This window comes from Podarcis gaigeae (genome assembly GCF_964106915.1).
Source record: "Podarcis gaigeae genome assembly, chromosome: 8".
In the NCBI taxonomy this organism is placed as follows: domain Eukaryota; kingdom Metazoa; phylum Chordata; class Lepidosauria; order Squamata; family Lacertidae; genus Podarcis; species Podarcis gaigeae.
The window spans coordinates 11,468,305-11,490,210 of NC_139684.1; the positions used below are offsets into that span (position 1 = coordinate 11,468,305).

Sequence of the window (21,906 nt, forward strand, 5' to 3'; positions counted from 1 at the left end):
ACGATTTGGCAAAGGCAGAATAAATTCGATATTTACAAAACCCTTAAGCGCACAAACACAGAGCAAATTCAGTTTCAGGCATGGGTTTCCCTGCACTTAGAGGAGCCCGGCTTATCGTCACGCAGCTGTCACGCAGGTCAGATGAGGTCCAGCTGGCTCCTACATCTTTACTCGAGAGGAAGATGGCTGCAGCAACAGGCAAATGTCAGGGAGGGCAATGATGGCCAGTCTCACAGTTTAACCACTTGCTAGTGTTGAAGAAGATGGGGAGAAGGTGGAGAGAGACGAAGGAGGGATGCGAAGAGGAGAGGAAGACTCAACCATCAGAGCATGCCAAGGGAGTCTTTGCTGGGAAGCTGCTGAGCTGGGGCTGCTCTGAAGCTGGCTCCCCCCACCTCCTCCTCCCCAGGCTCTCCACAGCCTGGTGCCAGGCACTTACTGCCCAGCCCTAATTGAATTATTCCATCTAAACAAACAGCCTCGCAGAGGGAAGGAGGAGCGGCCATGGAAGCCCAGAAGGAGCCCAGCTCTCCACCATACACACACACACGCTCTCTCTCTCAATGGGATCGTGTCAAACTCTACATTCTGTGACTCTCTGTTTCCCACCTGCTGCAGTTTTAGCGATTAGATCCGAGTGCGATGGCAGGGTGGCAAGATGCCACCTGGCTTCAGATACCCGACGCAGATTGAGAAAGTCAAGGATTCAGTGGTGATGATGCATCTCCAAGATGGATCTTCTAGTGCAGCTGCACCCGATCTTGGGAACTCCCTGCCTATTGACCATAGCTGTCAACTTCCCCCCCTTTTTAAGGGAAATCGCCTTATTCCGAATAGGATTCCTCGCAAGAAAAGGGAAAAGTTGACAGCTGTGCTATTGACACCTTTGCTGCACTCTTGTAGGCACAAATACAAGATGGGTGACACCTGGCTTGAGAGCAGTACATGTGAAAAGGATCTAGGAGTTCCTGGTTGACCACAAACTTGACATGAGCCAACAGTGTGACGCGGCAGCTAAAAAAGCCAATGCAATTCTGGGCTGCATCAATAGGAGTATAGCATCTAGATCAAGGGAAGTAATAGTGCCACTGTATTCTGCTCTGGTCAGACCTCACCTGGAGTACTGTGTCCAGTTCTGGGCACCACAGTTCAAGAAGGACACTGACAAACTGGAACGTGTCCAGAGGAGGGCAACCGAAATGGTCAAAGGCCTGGAAACGATGCCTTATGAGGGACGGCTAAGGGAGCTGGGCATGTTTAGCCTGGAGAAGAGGAGGTTAAGGGGTGATATGATAGCCATGTTCAAATATATAAAAGGATGTCACATAGAGGAGGGAGAAAGGTTGTTTTCTGCTGCTCCAGAGAAGCGGACACAGAGCAATGGATCCAAACTACAAGAAAGAAGATTCCACCTAAACATTAGGAAGAACTTCCTGACAATAAGAGCTGTTCGACAGTGGAATTTGCTGCCAAGGAGTGTGGTGGAGTCTCCTTCTTTGGAGGTCTTTAAGCAGAGGCTTGACAACCATATGTCAGGAGTGCTCTGATGGTGTTGGACTCGATGGCCCTTGTGGTCTCTTCCAACTCTATGATTCTATGATTCTATGATTCTTTCCGGCCCCTGCTAAAAAAACAACAAACCCCTCTTCCCCATGCTATTCTTTGCAAATGAAATCTAAAATGCAGAGCAGGCAATGAGAACCACATGTCATGGGTGCGCAAAGAGGTGGAAGATCCAACTCTGATCTAATGGTGTTGTGGTTAGAGCTTCGGACTAGGACCTGGGAGAGACCAGGCTTCAAATCCTCACTGGGCCATGAGGCTGCCACTCATCCTCATCTGCAACACTTTGTAAAATCACAGAACCCTGGAAGGCATCATCCAACCCCCTGCAACACAGGAATTTCATTGTTGATGTAGGGTTTCAATGAGGAAGGGGAGAATTGTGTGCACAGCAGCTTGACTCCTTGCAGTGGGTGGGTGGGGGGATGTGGGATATAAATGCAACCAATAAATAAATAAAAAATTGACAGAAGAAGACTTTGGCTGCAGGTCTAAGTTACAGAAAGACAAAGTGAGGTTGCGAGACAATGAAAGCGATGATTGAAACATCCATGGGGACAGGTGGGGGGTCTACATGAACGGAGTGCAGAATTAATCCAAGCTGTGCCTCCTTTCCGCAAAACAATGCCGATGATAATTGACGAGATCTCCGGGAGATCTCCTCTCGCTCTGTACTTCTTCAGAAACCAGGGAATTATTTCCTGGACGGCAGCCGATAAATCACTCTCATTTCATGGTTGCCTTTTGTCTTTGTTGCTGCTGCTGCTTATATATGCGGACCCTGATTTCCTGCTGTGCCCTTTTGCTACAACACTACAACTCTACAGAATTGTAGAGCTGGAAGGGACCCCCAAGGTACTCCAACCCCCATGATGCAGGAATTTTTGCTGCAGAAGCACCGATACCATCATTAGAAGGCGCTCCTGGCCCCATCCCAGGAAGGAACCCTTCCACAGTTCCCAGGCTGTGGGGGCTTTCCTTCCCGGCTCTGCTGCAGCGGCATGGAGGTCACAACCTCCTCCCACAAGGGAAATACCTAAGCTGGGAGCCTAAAGGCCAGGGGGACAGAAGCAGCCTTGTCCCTGCCCTGGAGGGGCAACTGCAGCCAAAGGAGGGAGGCAGTGTCCATGGGCACAGATGAGGAGCTGAGTGTAACCCACACTCAGTGGGCAGAAGGATCAAGGCAGCCGCGGAGACAGGGGAATGTTTCCATGATGTAGTTGAGCAGAGGTGGGAGATTTGTAGGGTGGGCAGAATGGAGAATAATGCAGTCTTTCAGCTTGCAAAATGCATATATCTCTATGTGCAATTTTAAAAGGCTTGTGGGAGGGGTATTTAGAAAGATGTTTAGTCAAGTCGATGTGAGTTTTAGTCTATTGCTACTTAAACTTTTTATACAGCTTATTGCTATTTTTTTCTTTGTATTTATTTCATCGCTTTCTTCTTCTTCTTTGGAAACCACTCTGAATTTTCTTTTTGACAATCAAGCAGTTTATAAATTCTATTTTTAAATAAGGGGGGTGTTGCATTCAGATGCTCCTGCTCAACCCAGCAATAACACAGAAGTTCGTTGGATGGCTGACGGTAAAGAATTAATAGCCCCTCTGCCCTAAAAAAAGAGGGAGGGTCTCGGCTTGGCATACAGAAGGCTCCAGCTTCAATTCCCAATGGCATCTCTAGGGAGGAACGTTCTCTTCCTGGAATCCTGGAAAGTCCCCACTGTGAGTCAGGGTAGATAGGACTGCACTACATAAACCAAGATGGACTGATTCGGTATAAAGCTGGTTTCTAAGACATGGTCAAGGCTGAAGGCAACAGAACAAAACATAACCACCTCAATGAAGCTGTGAGCTGAGAGTCTATTTTACTGATGGAGACAAGAGAACAGACCTCACTTAAAGCCCCACAAGAAGACCATTGAAGAGGTGGGATTCGAACCCAGGACCCCACCCCAATCCAAGTCGCTGAGCTCTGACTCTCATCAGCAAATCCAAAGCCAACATATTTCATAGAATCAACCCCTCCTGCAGTGTAGGAATCTCTGCCTTCTTTTAATGAAGGGGCGGAGAGAAAGAAACTGTGACTCTCCACAACTGCCACCATCCCTGACGACTGGCCGCAGTGGCTGCTGGGAGCTGGAGCTCAACATATTCAATTATTCTGCATTGCTGGAGTCAGACTAGATGACCACTGGGGACCCCTTACAACTCCACAATTCCATGATCCTAACACCTTGGGGGGGGGGGGCTACAGGTTCCCTTCCACTGGACCAAAGCAACGGACTCAGCGCAAGGCAGTCTTCATTCGTTTACACGTCCAAGCCTGCATTTCACCCAAAACAGAGGGCAGTTGGAAAGAGGAACAGGCAGATGGGCACTACTCTGTGGAGGTCATGACTCGCACTCAGTCCCCAGCACAGCCACACCTGAGCACACACCTGCCCCCCGTTCATAGCACCTGCTGCATCCTGCAAAAAAAGTGGTCAGTCTCCACACGGACATGTTGCCCAGTGTTCTTTCTAGTCCAGCAACCTGGAAGAATTTTGCACTCCAGGCTGACAAAGGAAGGAGTATGTTTGACAGTGGAACAAAAGAGAGTGGACTCTCCTTCACTGGAGGGTTTCAAACAGAGGTTAGGGGGCCACCTGTCAGGAATTACTGAGCTGTAATTCCTGCATTGGAGGGGTTGGGCTAGATAACTCTCAGAGTCCCTCCTACTCTACAATTCTGTCGCTAGAAACTGAGATAGCAAGGGGGCTGCCGGTGGCAAAGCACAGCCATTGCAAGTAGTGGCCATCAATGGCCTTCTCCTACTCTGCAAATTTGCCCCATCCTCTTTGAAAGCCATCCTGGCCTCCTGAGGCAGGGAGTTCCACAGTTTAATATCCTGAACCTCCCACGGTTCAGCTTTGCGGGAGGTTCTGATATTAAAAGAGAGGGAGAAAGAAACCTTTCCTCTATCCACTGTGCATCATTTTGCAAGTTTCCATCATGTCACACGGAGATGCACTTTTTAAAAAAATTATTTATGATTTTCAGGTTTATACGTTTCAATAATTTTATCATTTCAAAACTTGACTTCCTCCCCACTCTTTCTGCGGTTCCTTAAATTTATTTTCAATATCTTCTGCATATCCAAATGAACTTAATTTGCTCATTTATTCATCTACTTTAAATATATACTATTAGGAAACTGTAGGTTACACTGAGATGCACTTTTGCACACCGTGTTGCTCCAATCCTCTCCCAGTTACGGCACTGGCCCCCAGCCAACTCCCAGCTCCCTCCCACTGGCCTTCAGAGCTGCCCCCCCCCCCAGCCACTCACTCACCCTCCATAAGCCCCAAAGGTGAAGCTCCGCTTCCTGGAACCCATGGCGGCAACAGAGGGCAGGGGAAGTCAGAGGAGGCGCCTGCGGATCAGGCCGGCCATGGAGCAGAAACACAGATGCCTGGCTGCAGCAAAAGCATGCAGAATCTGCCTGGGGAGAAAAGGAGGGAGGGAAAGAGGGAGGGGCCCTGTATTTTCCCCGCCTCCTCCCGGCCAAACCTGTCCAACCAGCACAGGCTGGAGCAAAACTCCTCCAGCAAGGCCCCAGAGGGCACTTGGGTAGCTCCCAGCAATCGAGTGGGTCTTGCAGGGGCACAAGCTGGCACGGGCATCTCAGGAAATTGACTGCCAGGCAACCTGCCTTATCATCTGCAGCAGGGCAGTGCAAGGAGCAGCAGTGCCAGCGCCCGCCTCAGGGACAGGTTAGTTAGTGCAAGTGCGTGCCAACAGGTGCCAGGCAGGTGGGCACAGCGAGTCAGAGTCTCTTTGCTGAGATGTTCCAAAATGTCCCTTTTGCAGACCAGAGGCATGCCTCTTTTCTACGCCCCTGAAAAGCATTCTGTGCTGAGCAAAGGAGGGGTATGGCTCCAACTAAGTTGTAGGTAAAGGTAAAGGGACCCCTGACCATTAGGTCCAGTCGTGGCCGACTCTGGGGTTGCGGCGCTCATCTCGCTTTAGTGGCCGAGGGAGCCAGCATACAGCTTCTGGGTCATGTGCCCAGCATGACTAAGCCGCTTCTGGCAAACCAGAGAAGCGCACAGAAACGATGATTACCTTCCCGCCGGAGCAGTACCTATTTATCTACTTGCACTTTGATGTGCTTTTGAACTGCTAGGTTGGCAGGAGCAGGGACCGAGCAACGGGAGCTCACCCTGTCACGGGGATTCGAACCGCTGACCTTCTGACTGGCAATTCCTAGGCCCTGTGGTTTAACCCACAGTGCCACCCGCGTCCCAACTAAGTTCTACTCAGAGTATATTCATTGCAATTAGGACAGGCATGTCCAAAGTCCGTTTCAGGGGCCTAATCCGGCCCGCTGGTTGATTTAATCCAGCCCCCGTGGCAGTATATGCCCTGGGGTAAAACCCTTTTAAAAGTTTGGGCACCCCTGAATTAGGAGGAGCCAGTGGCGGTGTAGTGGGTTAGAGTACTGGACTCAGAGCTGGGAGAGACCTGGGTTCAAATCTTGCCACTCAGCCTTGGGCTAGTCATACAGCCTCCCAGCCTAATCTGCCTCCCAGGGTTGTTGGGAGGATAAAACAGGGAGGAGGGAAACTGTTAAAAAAAAATTAAGGTAGTTGTGTTTATTATTAACTCCCAGTAGGACACAATGTGGCATAGTGGTTAGAGAGTGTGGGGCTAGGACGTAGGAGAGACCAGGGTTCGAATCCCCCACTTGGCCCTGAAGCTCACTGGTTGCATGGAGCCAGTCGCTCACTCTTGGTCAGTGGCGTAGCATGGGTTGTCAGCACCTGGGGCAAGGCAAGTAATTTGCGCCCCCTAACCCGTGGATTTTAGCACTGATTTTAGCACTGCAAGTGCGAGCGCGCCCCCCCCCCAGATGTTGCGCCCGGTGCGGCTGGCCCCCCCTGCACCCCCCACGCTACGTCACTGCTCTTGGCCAAACCTACCTCACAGGGTTGTTGTTAGGATTAAACGAGGAGGGAGAGAACCATGTATACCGCCTGGAGCTCCTTTGGGGCAAAAGGTGGGATACAAATGTTAAAGCTTACTGGGAGATGATATATAATGAATTGAAAAGGCAGTCAAACTGTACAGAAACTTATTCATGTATGCTACTACAGCAGCAAGAATGTTACTTGCCCCAAAATGGAAAGAAGCAGAATTCCCAGCAAATGAAGAATGGATACAAGAACTTATGGAATATACAGAAATGGTGAAACTTACTGGAAAAAATAAGAAATCAAGATAACAACCTTTTTTTTATAAAAGAATGGAAATGGTTTATTGAATATTTACAGACAAATTGTAAACAGATAAGAACATTGGCAGGATTATTGTATTAACCTGCCATTTCATAAGTGTATATATTTAAAGAAGATGTATAAATGAGCAAATTAATTTGGATATGCAGAAGATATTAAAAATAAATTTAAGGAACTGCAGAAAGAGGGGGAAGGTAGTCAAGTTTTTAAATGTTAAAATACTGTAAAATTATTGAAATGCATAAACCTGAAAATTATATTTTAAAAGTTTTTTTAATGGGATACAAATGCAATAAACAAAACAACATTAAAGGTAAAGGGACCCCTGACCATTAGGTCCAGTCGTGGCCGACTCTGGGATTGCGGCACTCATCTCGCTTTATTGGCCGAGGGAGCCGGCGTACAGCTTCCGGGTCATGTGGCCAGCATGACTAAGCCACTTCTGGCAAACCAGAGCAGCACACGGAAACACTGTTTACCTTCCCGCCAGAGCGGTACCTATTTATCTACTTGCACTTTGACGTGCTTTCGAACTGCTAGGTGGGCAGGAGCAGGAACCGAGCAACTGTAGCTCACCCCGTCGCGGGGATTCGAACCGCCGACCTTCTGATCGGTAAGTCGTAGGCTCTGTGGTTTAGACCACAGCGCCACCCGCGTCCCCAAAACAACATTACACAGGCCTAACTGGAGTCAGAGGAGATCAGGATTTCGCTCAAAGAGCTCATGTTTACTACCAGGATTCAATCGAGGCATATGAAAGATTGCAGAAGTGTTTTCTGAGAATGCACAAAGTGTGTTTCCTCTGTCATTGAATGGCTACCAGCAACAACTGTGATTCCTCCAACACAGCGGGTTGGACTAGATGACCCCCGGGTGTCCCATCTAACTCTACAATTCTATTATTCTATAACTCCCTTCATGCGCTGGCTGAAACTGATGGCAGCTGCAGTCCAAAGTATATATAGAGCACCTAGTGTTGGCAAAGGTGCATCTAGACCAAGAATAGGCAAACTCGGCCCTCCAGAAGTTTTTGGGACTTCAACTCCCACCATCCCTGACCACTGGTCCTGTTAGCTAGGGATGATGGGAGTTGTCTTCTAAGCAGCCTATAACTCCTGTGACGCTTATTGCAGGAAATCAGGGCCTACCACCAAATTTGAGCATCACCCAAAAGATGAGATAATAACAGGTGTCCTGATTCCAGCCTGTGGTTTGACTGAGTAGCCAAGATCATCAGCCAAACCCAACAGGCGATGCCACTCTGAACTGCCACCAGTTTCCTTGAGCTCGTCGTGGACTGGCAGAGATATCTCCAAGCCTTGAAAACAGCCAAGAACATCTGCCATTACGCACCAATGGTGGTCCAATCCGGTCCCCAAACACACATGAGCACCTGGAGATGCCTGGTTGATTACCAAAGTAGCTTTGCCTATTGGATTGGTTGCTCATTTACAGGGAGGGTGAGAGATGTCTCTCAGGAGAGGATGGGTGGTTGAGCCATGGTCAGAAAGCGCCCCCTACGGACAGCATTCAGCAGGAACCTCACCAGGGCAAGAGGCAGTAGGAATCATTCAGCACCCTGGACAGCGGTCCTGGGAGTTCCCCTTTTAGGGCTGCAAAACACACACACTACCCTATGCCCACTGTGGCTGGGGCAGGTGTCACAAGAATGACAGAACTGTAAGAAGGTAAAGGTAAACCACAGAGCCTAGGATTGCCGATCAGAAGGTCAGCGGTTCGAATCCCCGCGACGGGGTGAGCTCCCGTTGCTCAGTGCCTGCTCCTGCCCACCTAGCAGTTTGAAAGCACGTCAAAGTAGATAAATAGGTACCGCTCCAGCGGGAAGGCAAATGGTGTTTCCATGCGCTGCTCTGGTTCTCCAGAAGCGGCTTAGTCATGCTGGCCACATGACCTGGAAGCTGTACACCGGCTCCCTCGGCCAGTAAAGCAAGATGAGCGCCACAACTCCAGAGTTGGCCACGACTGGACCTAATGGTCAAGGGTCCCTTTACCTTTATCTTAAAGGACCCTTGGGCGGTTAAGTCCAGTCAAATGCGGCTATGGAGTTGCGGCACTCATCTTGCTTTCAGGCCGAGGGAGCCAGCGTTTGTTCACAGACAGCTTTTCCAGGTCATGCGGCCAGCATGACTAAACCGCTTCTGGGGCAACAGGACACTGTGACAGAAACTGGAAATGCTGTTTACCTTCCTTCCACAGCGGTACCGCTTTATCTACTTGTGCTGGTGTGCTTTCGAATTGCTAGGTTGGCAGGAGCTGCGGCAGAGCAACGGGAGCTCACTCTGTCGCGGGGATTCGAACCGCTGACCTTCCAATCATCAAGCCCAATAGAGGATCAGTGGTTTAGACTACAGTGCCACCTGTGTCCCAATTTAGGATTGGAAAATACACACACATCCTATGCCCACTGTGGGTGGGGAATGGGTCACAAGAACATAGCTGCCAACGTTTCCCTTTTTTAAAGGGAAGTTCCCTTATTCCGAATAGGATTCCTCGCAAGAAAAGGGAAAAGTTGACAGCTATGCACAAGAATGATAGAACTGTAGAGCTGGAAGGGACCTCAAATGTCTTCTCGTCTAACACTCTGCAATAGATGAGTCAAAGCTTTAAAAAAATCCATGACAGGTGACATCCAACCTTTTTTGGAATAAAAACAAAGGAGAGTCCATCACCTTCTGGGGGCATCTGTTCCACTGTCAAATGGCTTTCACACTCAGAAAAGCTATTCCTACCAATAGTTCAAATTCCCAATTATATAATTTAGATAGGTAAAGGTAAAGGTACCCCTGCCCGTACGGGCCAGTCTTGACAGACTCTGGGGTTGTGCGCCCATCTCACTTAAGAGGCCAGGGGCCAGCGCTGTCCGGAGACACTTCCGGGTCACGTGGCCAGCGTGACAAAGCTGCATCTGGCGAGCCAGAGCTGCACACAGAAACGCCGTTTACCTTCCCGCTGGTAAGCGGTCCCTATTTATCTACTTGCACCCGGAGGTGCTTTCGAACTGCTAGGTTGGCAGGCGCTGGGACCAAGCAGCGGGAGCGCACCCCGCCGCAGGGATTCGAACCGCCGACCTTTCAATCTGCAAGTCCTAGGCGCTGAGGCTTTAACCCACAGCGCCACCTGCGTCCCAGCGTTATAATTTAGATAAGGAGGCCCCTATTCTAGCACTTGGGGGGGCACCTTATCTAAATTATACAATTCAGTATGTGAACTATTGGTATTAATAATTGTATAATAAATTGGTATTTTTATAATGAGGCTATTATTGGATTGTAATTGAAAACTAAGGGGAGAGACGTCATCAGGCCAGGCCTCCTTCCACCTGCCTTGCCCCGCCCTCTAGTCTCTGCTTCTCAATTTGTATTGTATTATTTTATGTCGCTGTTTTATTGATTATAGTTTAGAAATTATTTATTGTAACTGTTGAGTGGATTTCTGTTTAACTTTTATATGTTATTATTATTATTTAATACTATTCTAATGATTGTTGAACGTTACTTTTTTGACGTAGGTTGCCTATTTCAAAGTTATGTTTTATTGTCACATTTTTGTATTGCATTAGATTGTTCTAAGATGTACATTTTTTGTTTCTTCAGCTTGTAAACCGCCTTGAGTACTGTAAGATAGAAAGACGGTATACAGTGGTACTTAATTCGTTCCGGAGGTCCGTTCTTAAACTGAAACTGTTCTTAACCTGAAGTACCACTTTAGCTAGTGGGGCCTCCTGCTGCCGCCGCACGATTTCTGTTCTCATACTGAAGCAAAGTTCTTAACCTGAAGTACTATTTCTGGGTTAGCAGAGTCTGTAACCTGAAGCGTATGTAATCCGAGGTACCACTGTACAAATTAAAAATTATGATGATGATGAATAGTACCAGGAAGCCTAAAGGAAGAAGACAAGACCTTATATTTATACGCAACAGTAGCCGCAAGGCTATTGATTGCGAAAAATTGGAAAAGTGGTACTGTACCAACGAAGACAGAGTGGCTTGTCAAATTATTGGAGTACTACAATATATCCAAAACAATGGGAGAAACTGGAAGGATCTCAAAAGAGAAGGCAGACAGGGACTGGAAGCTGTTTAAAAGATACTTGCAAAACTATATCGAAAAATCAGAACTCCTATTAGAATAAACAAGTTTCGTTTCAAATATTGGAATACTAAATAAGATGGATAACAATGTGTAATAGAAAAAGGAGCATGAAATTAGGTTAAAGGTGTGTGAAAGAAAGTAATAGAAGTGGAAAGAAATTGCAATTGAGTAGATTAGAAGTCTAACACAAAGGGTGAGGGGTGGTGGATGGTGATGGGAATTATCTGTGGGATTGAGTGTAGGTATGTTTTAGGTATGTTGCATGTATGTAGGTATGTTGTATGAAATGTATGTTTGTATGTGTATTAATGTTGAATTATTTTAACAATAAAAAAGACTAAAAAAATTTAAAAATATAAAAATGATGATGATGATAATAAAAATTATTATCAGAAAAGCTATTCCTAATGTTTCATTGCAATCTCCTTCCTTGCCACTTGAATCCTTCAGGGGAGAGTATTGTGGTTGCACCCATGTCCTGTTTGGGGGGTCTTCCTAACGGGGCATCTGAGGGGCCACTGAAAAAAAGTGATTGGGATGGGGCAACGCAGTCAGATGGCTGGGGTACATCATACATACACACAGCCTGCTACTTCTAGAATAAATCACAAGACAATGACACACACAACCCTGAACACTTTGCAGCCAACAGAACCCCACCCCAACACCCCCAACACACAGCCAGCCTCTCAGATTCTGTGGGCTCCACGAGTGATGCCACAACTCTGGGCATTTCTCAGAGATTGGAGGGGGAGAGAGAGAGACGGAAAAAAAACAGGCAAGCAAAACGCAACCATCTGCTCAACTGCCAATATTGGAAGGTCAAGTTGCATCCGCGTTGACTAGGAAACCAAGCAAGCCGCTTTTTTTAATGGGAGGGGGCTGCATGGGTCCCATTCTCAGCACTCCCAGATAAAAAGGATTTCAGGTAGGAGGGGAGGGAGAAGGACTCTCTCTGCTGGGCAGCTGCTGCCACTCAAAGCAGACAGTGCCAGGCTAGATGGGCAAATGCTATGCGCCACGGGGAGGTGAATTCTCAGTAAGGGAGGGTCGAGTGCTGGAGCATCTGTTTTTTCAGGCAGAAGGTCCCAGGTTCAATCCTGGCTTCAACTCCAGGTAGGGCTGGCAACACCTGAAACCCTGAAGTTCCACTGCTGCCAGTCAGTGTAGACCATATTGGGCTAGATGGACAAGACATCTGGCTCGGAATCTTCAAGAGAAGGATCCTTCTTGTATTGCAAGAAGTCCCAGGTTCACTCCCCAATGCAGTTTCTCCAGGGAGGGCTGGGAAGAGAGGCCCTGCCTGAGACAATGGGAAGTGGCAGCTGCTGCCAGTCAGTGCCAACAACACAGAGCCAAATGGACTCAAAGGTTTAACGCAGCAGAGCGTACAAGTGTTCTTAGCAGATGCACAGATGCTTTGCATGCTGGAGGTCCATGCTTCTACATCTCTGGGAAAAAGACAAGGAAAGATTATTGCCTAAACAGTTGTACAGCCGCTGATAGATGCCTCCAAGTGTTATGGACCGCAGTTCCCACAATTCCCAGTCACACAGGCTGGGGCTGATGGTAGGTGTGGTCCAAAATATCTGGAGAGCACCAGCAAACAGCTGTGATGGAGGACCTTGCATAGAAAAATGGGTAGTATTCCATGGAGGGCTAATTAGTCAAAAAGCATCTAAAGCTGGGCTGGAGGCAGTTAGAAGCTCAGATATATAATCTAGGCGCCAAATGGCTCCTTAAGCCAAAGTTACAGTTGCCAAAACAGAATGTCTAGTTGCTATTTTGTGGCAAGATGGCTCTAAAGACTTATTTTCAAATGATGGATTAACTGTGATTGATTCTGTTAAACATCTGGCAAGTTCAGATGACTGCCTTGAGCTAGGTTAAGAGTTTTGAGAACTTAAAGAAGAAAAGTCACTTGATCCAGGGACAGTCCACATATATTGGCCTATTCCAACATCTTTTTCCTAATGGTGATCTCTCCCGCTCAGCTTGCACAGAAAAAAAGCATTTTGGTTCCAGAAATTCATTCCGATAAAATATAAATGATAGCATTCTACAGTATGGAACATGTGAGAACGGGCCAGATCCAATGATCCCCAGATGGTGGAGATATCAGGTGCCATCCTGGCACCCAGGCATCTTCACGTGGTCGAAAGCCAGGTGCAAAATGCGCCTAGCGCCTGGGTGATTTCGAACCACTGGCTGTAGGGAACCACATTGTGAAAAACAAGGCAGCATCCAATGCATATTGTTGAAGTTAACAGAGCATGTGCATTGTATGGGAAACATGCAAGAGACAAATCAGCTCTCTTGAAAGAGGGTCTGATCCAAGACCACAGGCCAAGGCATCATACTCTTTAAATCCATTGCCAGATGGGAAGGGAGGACCAGGGGCAGAGGCTGGCATACTAAGGGCATTATATACACTAACAAAGCTTGCTGCCAACCCAACCCTTCCTGGCTATTGGTGGCCTTGCTTATTGCTGCCTGCTCGGTCCCCCTACTTTTTATATATATTCGTGCTTGCGCAGCCTATCTGGGACTGATAGCAAGCTGTTTCTCTGGTCAGACAGTATTTATTTATTTCCCGCCCTCCCCAGCCGAAGCCAGGCTCAGAGCGGCTAACAACAATAAAAGTAACACAGCATTCTAAATCAATTCATTCTAAAATCAATTCAAAATCAAATTAATAGCAACCATAGGGCTAGAGTTCTGTGAGGATTCCCAAAGGAGGGGGTCAGACTGTGGAACAGCTCTGTCTTGCAGGCCCTGCGGAAAGATGTCAAGTCCCGCAGGGCCCTAATCTCTTGTGACAGAGCGTTCCACCAGATCGGGGCCACAGCTGAAAAAGCCCTGGCTCTGGTTCAGGCCAGCCTAATCTCCCTGTGGCCCGGGAGATCAAGTTGTTTTTGTTTGAAGACCTTAAGTTCCTCCGTGGGACATACCAGGAGAGGCGGTCCCGAAGGTACAAGGGTCCTAGGCCGTATAGGGCTTTAAAGGTTAAAACCAGCACCTTAAACCTGAGAGCAGTTTCACCCTACTTCCCTTGCTAACCTCCTCAAACACAGCGCCATCTCCCCTGGTCTGCATGGATCCCCAAGCGAACGCCAAAGCGATGCAAGACCCGTATCGCCGCTCTCTCCAGCTACTCCGGCAGGACCCTTCCACATGTTTACAGCAGCGATGCAAGGGAGGCTAGCATCGCCGCTCCCATATCACAGATGAGAATAACCGAGGTGCAGAGAGAGATGCCACTCATTCTCTGTTCGCGCAGAGCAGAGCAACTGTGCCGCATCAATTCCTTTTGCACAGATATTTCAGTATGTCCGAAAAAGAAAACCTGCCAACGAGATCTTGCCATGCTCAGGATGGTGGGTGGGAGGTGCAAAGGCACTAAGGCGGACGCCAGATTCTGGAATCTGGCAGAGTTGGGAGCTAGAGAAAGATCCAGCCATTAATTACAGCATCAGCTGTTGCAATGTGCAGTTCAGAGGGGGAGAAAAACCTAACTCCCGAGTGCTGAAACAAACAAACAGACAGCGGAGAGGCAGGGGAGATGGAATGCCAGGATGAAGTCATGGTGTAGAGTGGCCAACCCTCCAGGAGAAGCCATTTGCAATGAACGAGCCATCCAGTCACACAACAAGGGAAAAGGCAGCCACCACGGGCCTTGCGACATCAGTCATTTCCAAGAGCCAGGGACAACGCAGGTAGACTTGCCACACACTTACAAATGGCAACAATGCCAAAACGTTTTGGGAAAGTGCCGCTGTGACTTGGTGGCAGGACACGTGCTTTGCATGCAGAAGGCTGTAGGCTCAGTCCCTGGGAGCACCTCCACCGGCTGGGCTGGAAATGGCCCCTGCGCCTGAAACCTACTGCCAATCAGAGTAGGCAACCCTGTGTTAGGTGGGCCAGACGTGTGACCCCAATTTAACACACCTTCCCTGTTCCTCTTCAAATCAGCTCTTTGTTCAGAAACATGTGGACTAGAATCTTGGTTTCTTTTTAAAAGGAAGGAGCATTACTCATCTTTAGTATTCAATAAGCCCTTGGTTCCAGCCCTGGATAGGAAACCTGTCCCAGGTACGTCTGGGAAAGGCTCCCTTGCCTGGAACTCTGGAAAAGAAGCAACACTGAGATGGCAAGACCAGGGCTCAGAATTGATCCAAAGCAGCTTGGTATATTCTTACGAGGCTGAAACACTGCTCTCACCAAGAGCAACTTCTTGACTTCTTCATGCAGCACGTAGTTAAACTATGGAACTCCTTCCCACTGGATCCAGTGACGGCCACCAACTTGTCCAGCTTTAAAAGAGACAAAACTGAATGGAGCAAATGCTTGTTTTCTTCTGCTCTGGAGGGTGGGACTCGAACCCATGGCTTCAAGCTACAAGAAAGGAGATTCCGGCTAAACATTGGGAAGAACTTTCTGTCCGTCAGAGCTGCTCAACTGCAGAATGGTCTCCCTTGGGAGGCCGTGGACTCTCCTTCCCTGGAAGTTTTTAAGCAGAGGTTGGATGGCCATCTGCCGTGGATGCTTCAGTTGAGATTCCTGCATTGCAGGGGGTTGGACTAGATGACCCCTGGGGGTCTGTTCCAGCTCTAGAATCCCGTGACTCTTATGACCAAGTACTGCCTCCTGTTTGGGCCTCAGGCAGACACACACACAGATGTAGCCCACCCCTTATTCTGGCACCAAGATCAGTCCCTACATGTCCTAGTAAAAAAAAACAGCAGGGCTTCTGTGCATGTGCAGAATGCATTCCCCCTTGCTGCTGAAAAACTCCTCCTCCCAAGGTGTTGCAAACTAAAGAATCAGGTTGCCTGGATTTGACGCAGGTCTGGACCCCCATTTAGAAATAGAGCACTGGGCCTCTGCCCAGACCTTTGTCTGAGCTCTGGAGCCCCCAAACCTATTGAGCCTCCCCTCTGTGCCTTCCAACCAGTGGCCTGAAAGCGAGCTGAGCCCTTGGAGAGGCACATGATGGGTTGTTGGAGACAGGGGACTTGAAAATCGTGGCACAAGGCAGGGCAAAGCCAGACATGGAGGGACACACACGCACACAGAGGAAGACACAGTTCTCTTTCACATGAGCCATCTCTCCCGCATCTACAGCCATCGGCTGGAACAAATGCCACGCTGCCCCCTCCCTGAGTCTCCCACTCCTGCCCACGTCGTAGACATGAGTCACTGGGGACTCTTGCCATTCCCAGGCCAAACAATGCAGCCAAATATAGGCTGTACGTGCTTTGATGCCCGTGGCGTGTGCTTGCCCGCATGCAATGGACACACACACACACACACGTGTAGCAAAGCCCTTTACCTGCCTGATACGAGAGGCATATACTGCTCCCAGCCTAACCTGTATGGAAACGGCTCTCTTTGGGGAATCGTGGCAGCAGAAAGCATACAGTCCTGACCTTGGCTGAAGGTGTGGGATGAACAGGGCCAGAAGCATCTCCCCCAGGTAGGGCTGGGGTAAAAACCCCTCCCCAAACCCCAGAAAGACACTGCAGATTGTTGCCGATGATGCAAAGCTATCGGTACAACTTCCAGCTTTCTAATAAAATCAGCCCTTTGTGCGGAACCTTGAGGACTAGATCCTTGTTTTAACTTTAACGGGCTGCTTAGAATGGGAGGAAAGGAAGCTGCCTCCTATTGGTCCACCAAGCTCAATATTGTCGGCACTGACTGGCAGCGATGACTCGCCAGGGTTTCATGCACAGGAGCCCTGCACGGAGATGCTGTCATTGGGGATAACCTGGACCATTTTGCATGCACTTCAAAATGCTCAGCACCACAGGGAGTCTCACCCATGCAGCCAATGCAACGAACGATGATGAGAATGAATCGATTGTGCTGCCCAGTCACACCACTAAGAATCAGCTGCGAGAGACCTACTGGTACAGCTGGCCCTGCTTGTCCTCTCTGCCACCTCGGCCTGCACAGGCTCACGAGACCCGGGGCGCCAGCAGCTACCACCAGAAACCACACGTGGCTTCGATGAGCCAGCAAGAATTCCTCATGCCACTCCTGCCGCTTCCGCAACCCAACAGCCTCCTTCCAGAGCCACCAGAAGCTGGAAGAGCTCCAGCAGCTGGAAGAGCAAAAGGGAAGGATGGCATAGTGGTTAGAGTTCCAGACAAAGACCTGGGAGAGAGCAGGATTTATGTCCCCCACTATCACAAAGCTCACTGGGTGTGTGACCTTGGGCCAGACGCTGCCTCTCTCGGCCGAAACTCCCTCACAGGGTTGTTGTGTAGATCTGAACAAGGAGGGAGAGAACAGTGTATGCCGCCTTAGAGAAATGGGGTAGAAATGTGATACATTACTTAGATGGGATAGAAATGTGATACATTTTTTAAAAAACTAGCAAGAGGGTCCTTTGCAGAAGCAGCAGAATAGAGAAGATGTCCCTAACCATGTAAGATTGTCACCTAGAGACCACTGAACTAAAGTCCTCCTGCTTCTGTTGACATTTGCCCCATCATCACCACAACACAGGAAGCTACCGTATACAGAGTCAGGACACTGGGTCCTTCTAATGCTGCTTACACTGACTGGCAGCATGTCTCTGGGTTTCCAGGAGGGAGTCTCTCCCCTACCTGGGATTAAAACTGTATGCAAGACAGGTGCGTCCACCCCAAAACAAATATTCTTCTCTGGTCACAGACCCCATTTGGTTCACCAGCTGCCCGCCCCCCACAAAAGGGAAGTCACGCTGGGGGGGGGGGCTTTCCTGTCCAAGAAGGAGACGTCTCCCCCTGAGCATCGACCCCCCACTGCAAGCAAAAGATGTCTGGAAAAGCACGGCAGGTCGGCCCGCAAATCAAGGTCAGGCGCAGTCGCCCCCCCCCCAGGACCCCCATAGGGGATGGAGAAGTGGTTGCCACCCTGCCAGCTTCTCACTACCCCCCCCCCAACGCATCCCTCCCAGCTCTCTCCATCCTTCCCTGCAGCAAGGAGACTGCAGCTTAGAAGGAGCTGGGCTGGGGCGGGGGGGAGAGCTTTCGTTCTTAAGGCCTCCCCTCAGCCTTAACGAGATTTGACAGACTTTGAGGACCACTTGAAGGTGGGGGGGGGGAGGAGGAGGGGGGAAACGAGGAAGGATGGGGCGGGGGGGGGCATAAAATAGAAACATTCTCTCCAAGCAACCCCTCCATTGTCACAGCCAGCTATTTGATTCATTTGGCGCATTTCCAGCTTCGGAAAGACCTTTCTGCACGCAAGACATTGTCTTAAGCTGGTTTTCGGCAATTTTGTAAATGGGAAAACAGCCAAGAGCTCATCGCTAGCAGGGGCGGGAGGGTGCGAGGCCCTGGGTGGTACCCGACGCCTGCCCTACTCAGAGTAGACCTATTGGAGTGAATGCGCCACGACTCGCTCAAGATCCACTCGGAGGGGGGTGCAACCCCTTGCCAGCACTGGCCTCGAGGACAGAGACAACCCCCGTCCTCTCTCTTCCCAACCGCGGCGCTTGGCACAAGCTCAGGAACCCTCTCGCCCAACTCCGCCTCCGACCTCATCCTGGACCCATGAGCCCCGTGATGCAGAGTGATGCAGCGTTCCGACGTGACGCTGGCAAAGGCCAGGAGAGGCGTGTAGGGAAACATCCCGGATGAGAGAGTAAGGGGCGCCCCTTGCAAGTCCCCGCTCGCCCTGGAAAACACGGGACTGCGGGACGCGCTCGCCACTGCACGTGTGAACGCGGACAGCGACGGAGCTAGCTAGACCCGGGTAAGGGGTGTCTCTCCCGTTCGTCCGCAAGGTCGGCTCCAGCCCACCTGTGCGCAGCGAGCCAGGCGCCCAAGCCGCCGCCTCGACCGCAGGAGGACCCAGGCGTCCGAGCCTCCCCCGCGCTCCGAGATGCGCTTACCGGAGCGGCGCCTCTCCGCCTCCCTGCTGCTCGCCTCCGCCGCACTGGCGAGCCGAGTGAGCGCCGGGCGAGGCGAGGCGAGGCGTCACGTGGCCCACCAGCCCGTGCGCCGCTCCCATTGGCGGCCCGCGGAAGGAGGGCGGCGCGCGGCTGCGGGGATGCAAATCCCGAGATCAGCAGCAGCAGCAGCAGCGCACGTTTGTTGCATTGGATTGCACTGATATTTTTTTTGTTGTCGCTTAGTCGTGTCCGACTCTTCGTGACCCCCTGGACCAGAGCACGCCAGCCACTCCTGTCTTCTACTGCCTCCCGCAGTCTGGTCAAACTCATGCTGGTAGCTTCAAGAACACTGTCCCACCATCTCGTCCTCTGTCGTCCCCTTCTCCTGGTGCCCTCCATCTTTCCCAACATCAGGGTCTTTTCCAGGGAGTCTTCTCTTCTCATGAGGAGGCCAAAGTATTGGAGCCTCAGCTTCACGATCTGTCCTTCCAGTGAGCACTCAGGGCTGGTTTCCTTCAGAATGGAGAGGTTTGATCTTCTTGCAGTCCATGGGACTCTCAAGAGTCTCCTCCAGCACCATAATTCAAAAGCACCAATTCTTCGGTGTATACACACACACAGTCGTTTAGTCATGCCCAACTCTTCTTGATCCCATGGACCAGAGCACGCTAGGCACTTCTGTATTCCACTGCCTTCCGCAGTTTGGTCAAATTCGTGCTAGTAGCTTCGAGAACACTGTCCAACCATCTTGTTCTCTGTTGTCCCCTTCTCCTTGCACCCTCCATCTTTCCCAACATCAGGGTCTTTTCCAGGGAGTCTTTTCTTCTCAGCTTCACAATCTGTCCTTCCAGTGAGCGCTCTGGGCTGATTTTCCTTCAGAATGGATAGGTTTGTTCTTCTTGCAGTCCATGGGACTCTCAAGAGTCTCCTCCAGCAACATAATTCAAAAGCATCCATTCTTTGGCGATCAGCCTTCTTTATGGTCCAGCTCTCACTTCCATACATCACTACTGGGAAAACCATAGCTTTCACTATTCGGACCTTTGTTGGCAAGGTGATGTCTCTGCTTTTTAAGATGCTGTCTAGGTTTGTCATTGCTTTCCTCCCAAGAAGCAGGCGTCTTTTAATTTCGTGACTGCTGTGATACCTCACCTTTTTTTCTCCAAGGAACTCAACGTGGAGTTGATGGTTCTCCCCTCCCCACGTCATTTAATCTCCACAGCAGCCCTGCGAGGTAGGCTAGGCAGCAGGGCTGCCAACTTGAATAAAATATTGGGGGGGGAGTAACCCCTGCCTTGCACAATTGTTCACATGATGGGGCACACGGACACCATTTGAATAACAACACCCATCAAATTTGGGGTGTTGATGGCTCCTCAAATATTTTATTGGGGACCTGAGCTCAGTTCTGCCTAGTGCCTAAACCATGGGTAGGCAAACTAAGGCCTGGGGGCCAGATGCGGCTCAATCGCCTTTTAAATCCGGCCAGTGGACGGTCCGTGAATCAGTGTGTTTTTATACAAGTAGAATGTGTCCTTTTATTTAAAATGCCTCTCTGGGTTATTTGTGGGGCCTGCCTGGTGTTTTTACATGAGTAGAATGTGTGTTTTTATTTAAAATGCATCTCTGGGTTATTTGTGGGGCCTGCCTGGTATTTTTACACGAGTAGAATGTGTGCTTTTATTTAAAATGCATCTCTGGGTTATTTGTGGGGTATAGGAATTCATTCATTCCCCCCCCCCAAAAAAATATAGTCCGTCCCCACACAAGGTCTGCGGGACAGTGGACTGGCCCCCTGCTGAAAAAGTTTGCTGACCCCTGAAATACAGCAACCTGAGGCAAGAAACAAGAATAAACACTCGGCCCCAAGCACTCTACTATTCAAAATAGGGTATTTTACTTACAATACCCTTCTCAATGTGCCCAATTTGAATCAATCCATTTTCATCTAGCATGTAAATGCCCTAAACTTTCTCATTTAAACATTTGACAAGTTTTGTACAATCTTGCTTGTTCTCCATAACCAAATTTATACTAGCAACATATACAAGCAAAAAAGCTTTCTCCAGTTTGTTGTTTTTCCTATCATGAGACATCAGTTGAATTGGACCACAAATATCAGTATGAATAAGTTGCCAAGGCTCTGAACCTTTCTGGTTTTCCTCAGGGATAGAAAGGGGTGCCAAAAGAAGCAAGGGACAGAAGGAAACAAGCGTGGGGCTCTGACTCGCTATGTCCTCATGAGCAGCCTCCCCTGAATTTTATAATTTTGCTTCCACCTCTGGAAAACCTGCAGCTCCTTTAGATGGGCCTTTGCCCAGATTTCCTTCCCCTTCTTCTCATGGCAGATTTATAATGGGGACAAAGTCTAGCTTGCCTTACAATCATAATGAACCCCATTAAGCTTTTTATACAGGCACCATCTGGGCTATCGATTCCTGCTTGGGTTGTGTTTCCACAGTTCCACCCACGCACCTGCAGGATCTGCCAGTTGAGCTGGGAAGACTTCTCTGCCAAGCTAAGCAGTTGGCTCCTTACCTCTCTCGCCCTGACCTAGCCACTGTGATCCACACAACGGTCACCTCCAGACTTGATTATTGTAACTCACTCTATGTGGGGCTGCCCTTGAGACTGACCCAGAAACTCCAGTGGGTGCAGAATGCCATGGCAAGACTCCTTACAGGGTCCTTGCCACGGGATCACATTCACCCAGTGCTATACCAGCTGCACTGGCTCCTGGTGGAGTACAGGATCAGGTTCAAGGAGCTGGTTTTAACCTTTAAAGCCCTATACGGCCTAGGACCCTTGTACCTACTGAACCGCCTCTCCTGGTATGTCCCTCGGAGGACCTTACAGTCTTCAAACAAAAACATCTTGGAGGTCCCGGGCCACAGGGAGGTTAGGCTGGCCTCAACCAGAGCCAGGGCTTTTTCAGCCGTGGCCCCGATCTGGTGGAACGCTCTGTCATGTCACAAGAGACCAGGGCCCTGCAGGACTTGACATCTTTCCGCAGGGCCTGGAAGACGGCGCTGTTCCACCAGGCCTTTGGCCAAGGCACAGTCTGACCCCC

The 21,906-nt window shown here is 49.6% G+C and overlaps 1 protein-coding gene across 4 annotated transcripts in view; it reads right to left on the bottom strand.

Moving 5' to 3' along the window:
• The window catches only part of RAP1GAP (RAP1 GTPase activating protein), a 107,586-nt gene extending 88,710 nt beyond the window's left edge, over positions 1-18,876 (bottom strand). For 2 of the 4 annotated variants that reach the window (XM_083750199.1, XM_083750198.1), the window contains exon 1: positions 4,894-5,030. In XM_083750199.1, the coding sequence (XP_083606325.1) occupies positions 4,894-4,937 (44 nt within the window). In that variant the 5' untranslated portion in view covers positions 4,938-5,030. Of the gene's footprint in view, positions 1-4,893; positions 5,031-18,836 lie in introns of those variants that run through there. The other 2 variants (XM_083750201.1, XM_083750202.1) reach the window with 2 other exon arrangements.
• Positions 18,877-21,906: the final 3,030 nt, after the last annotated feature.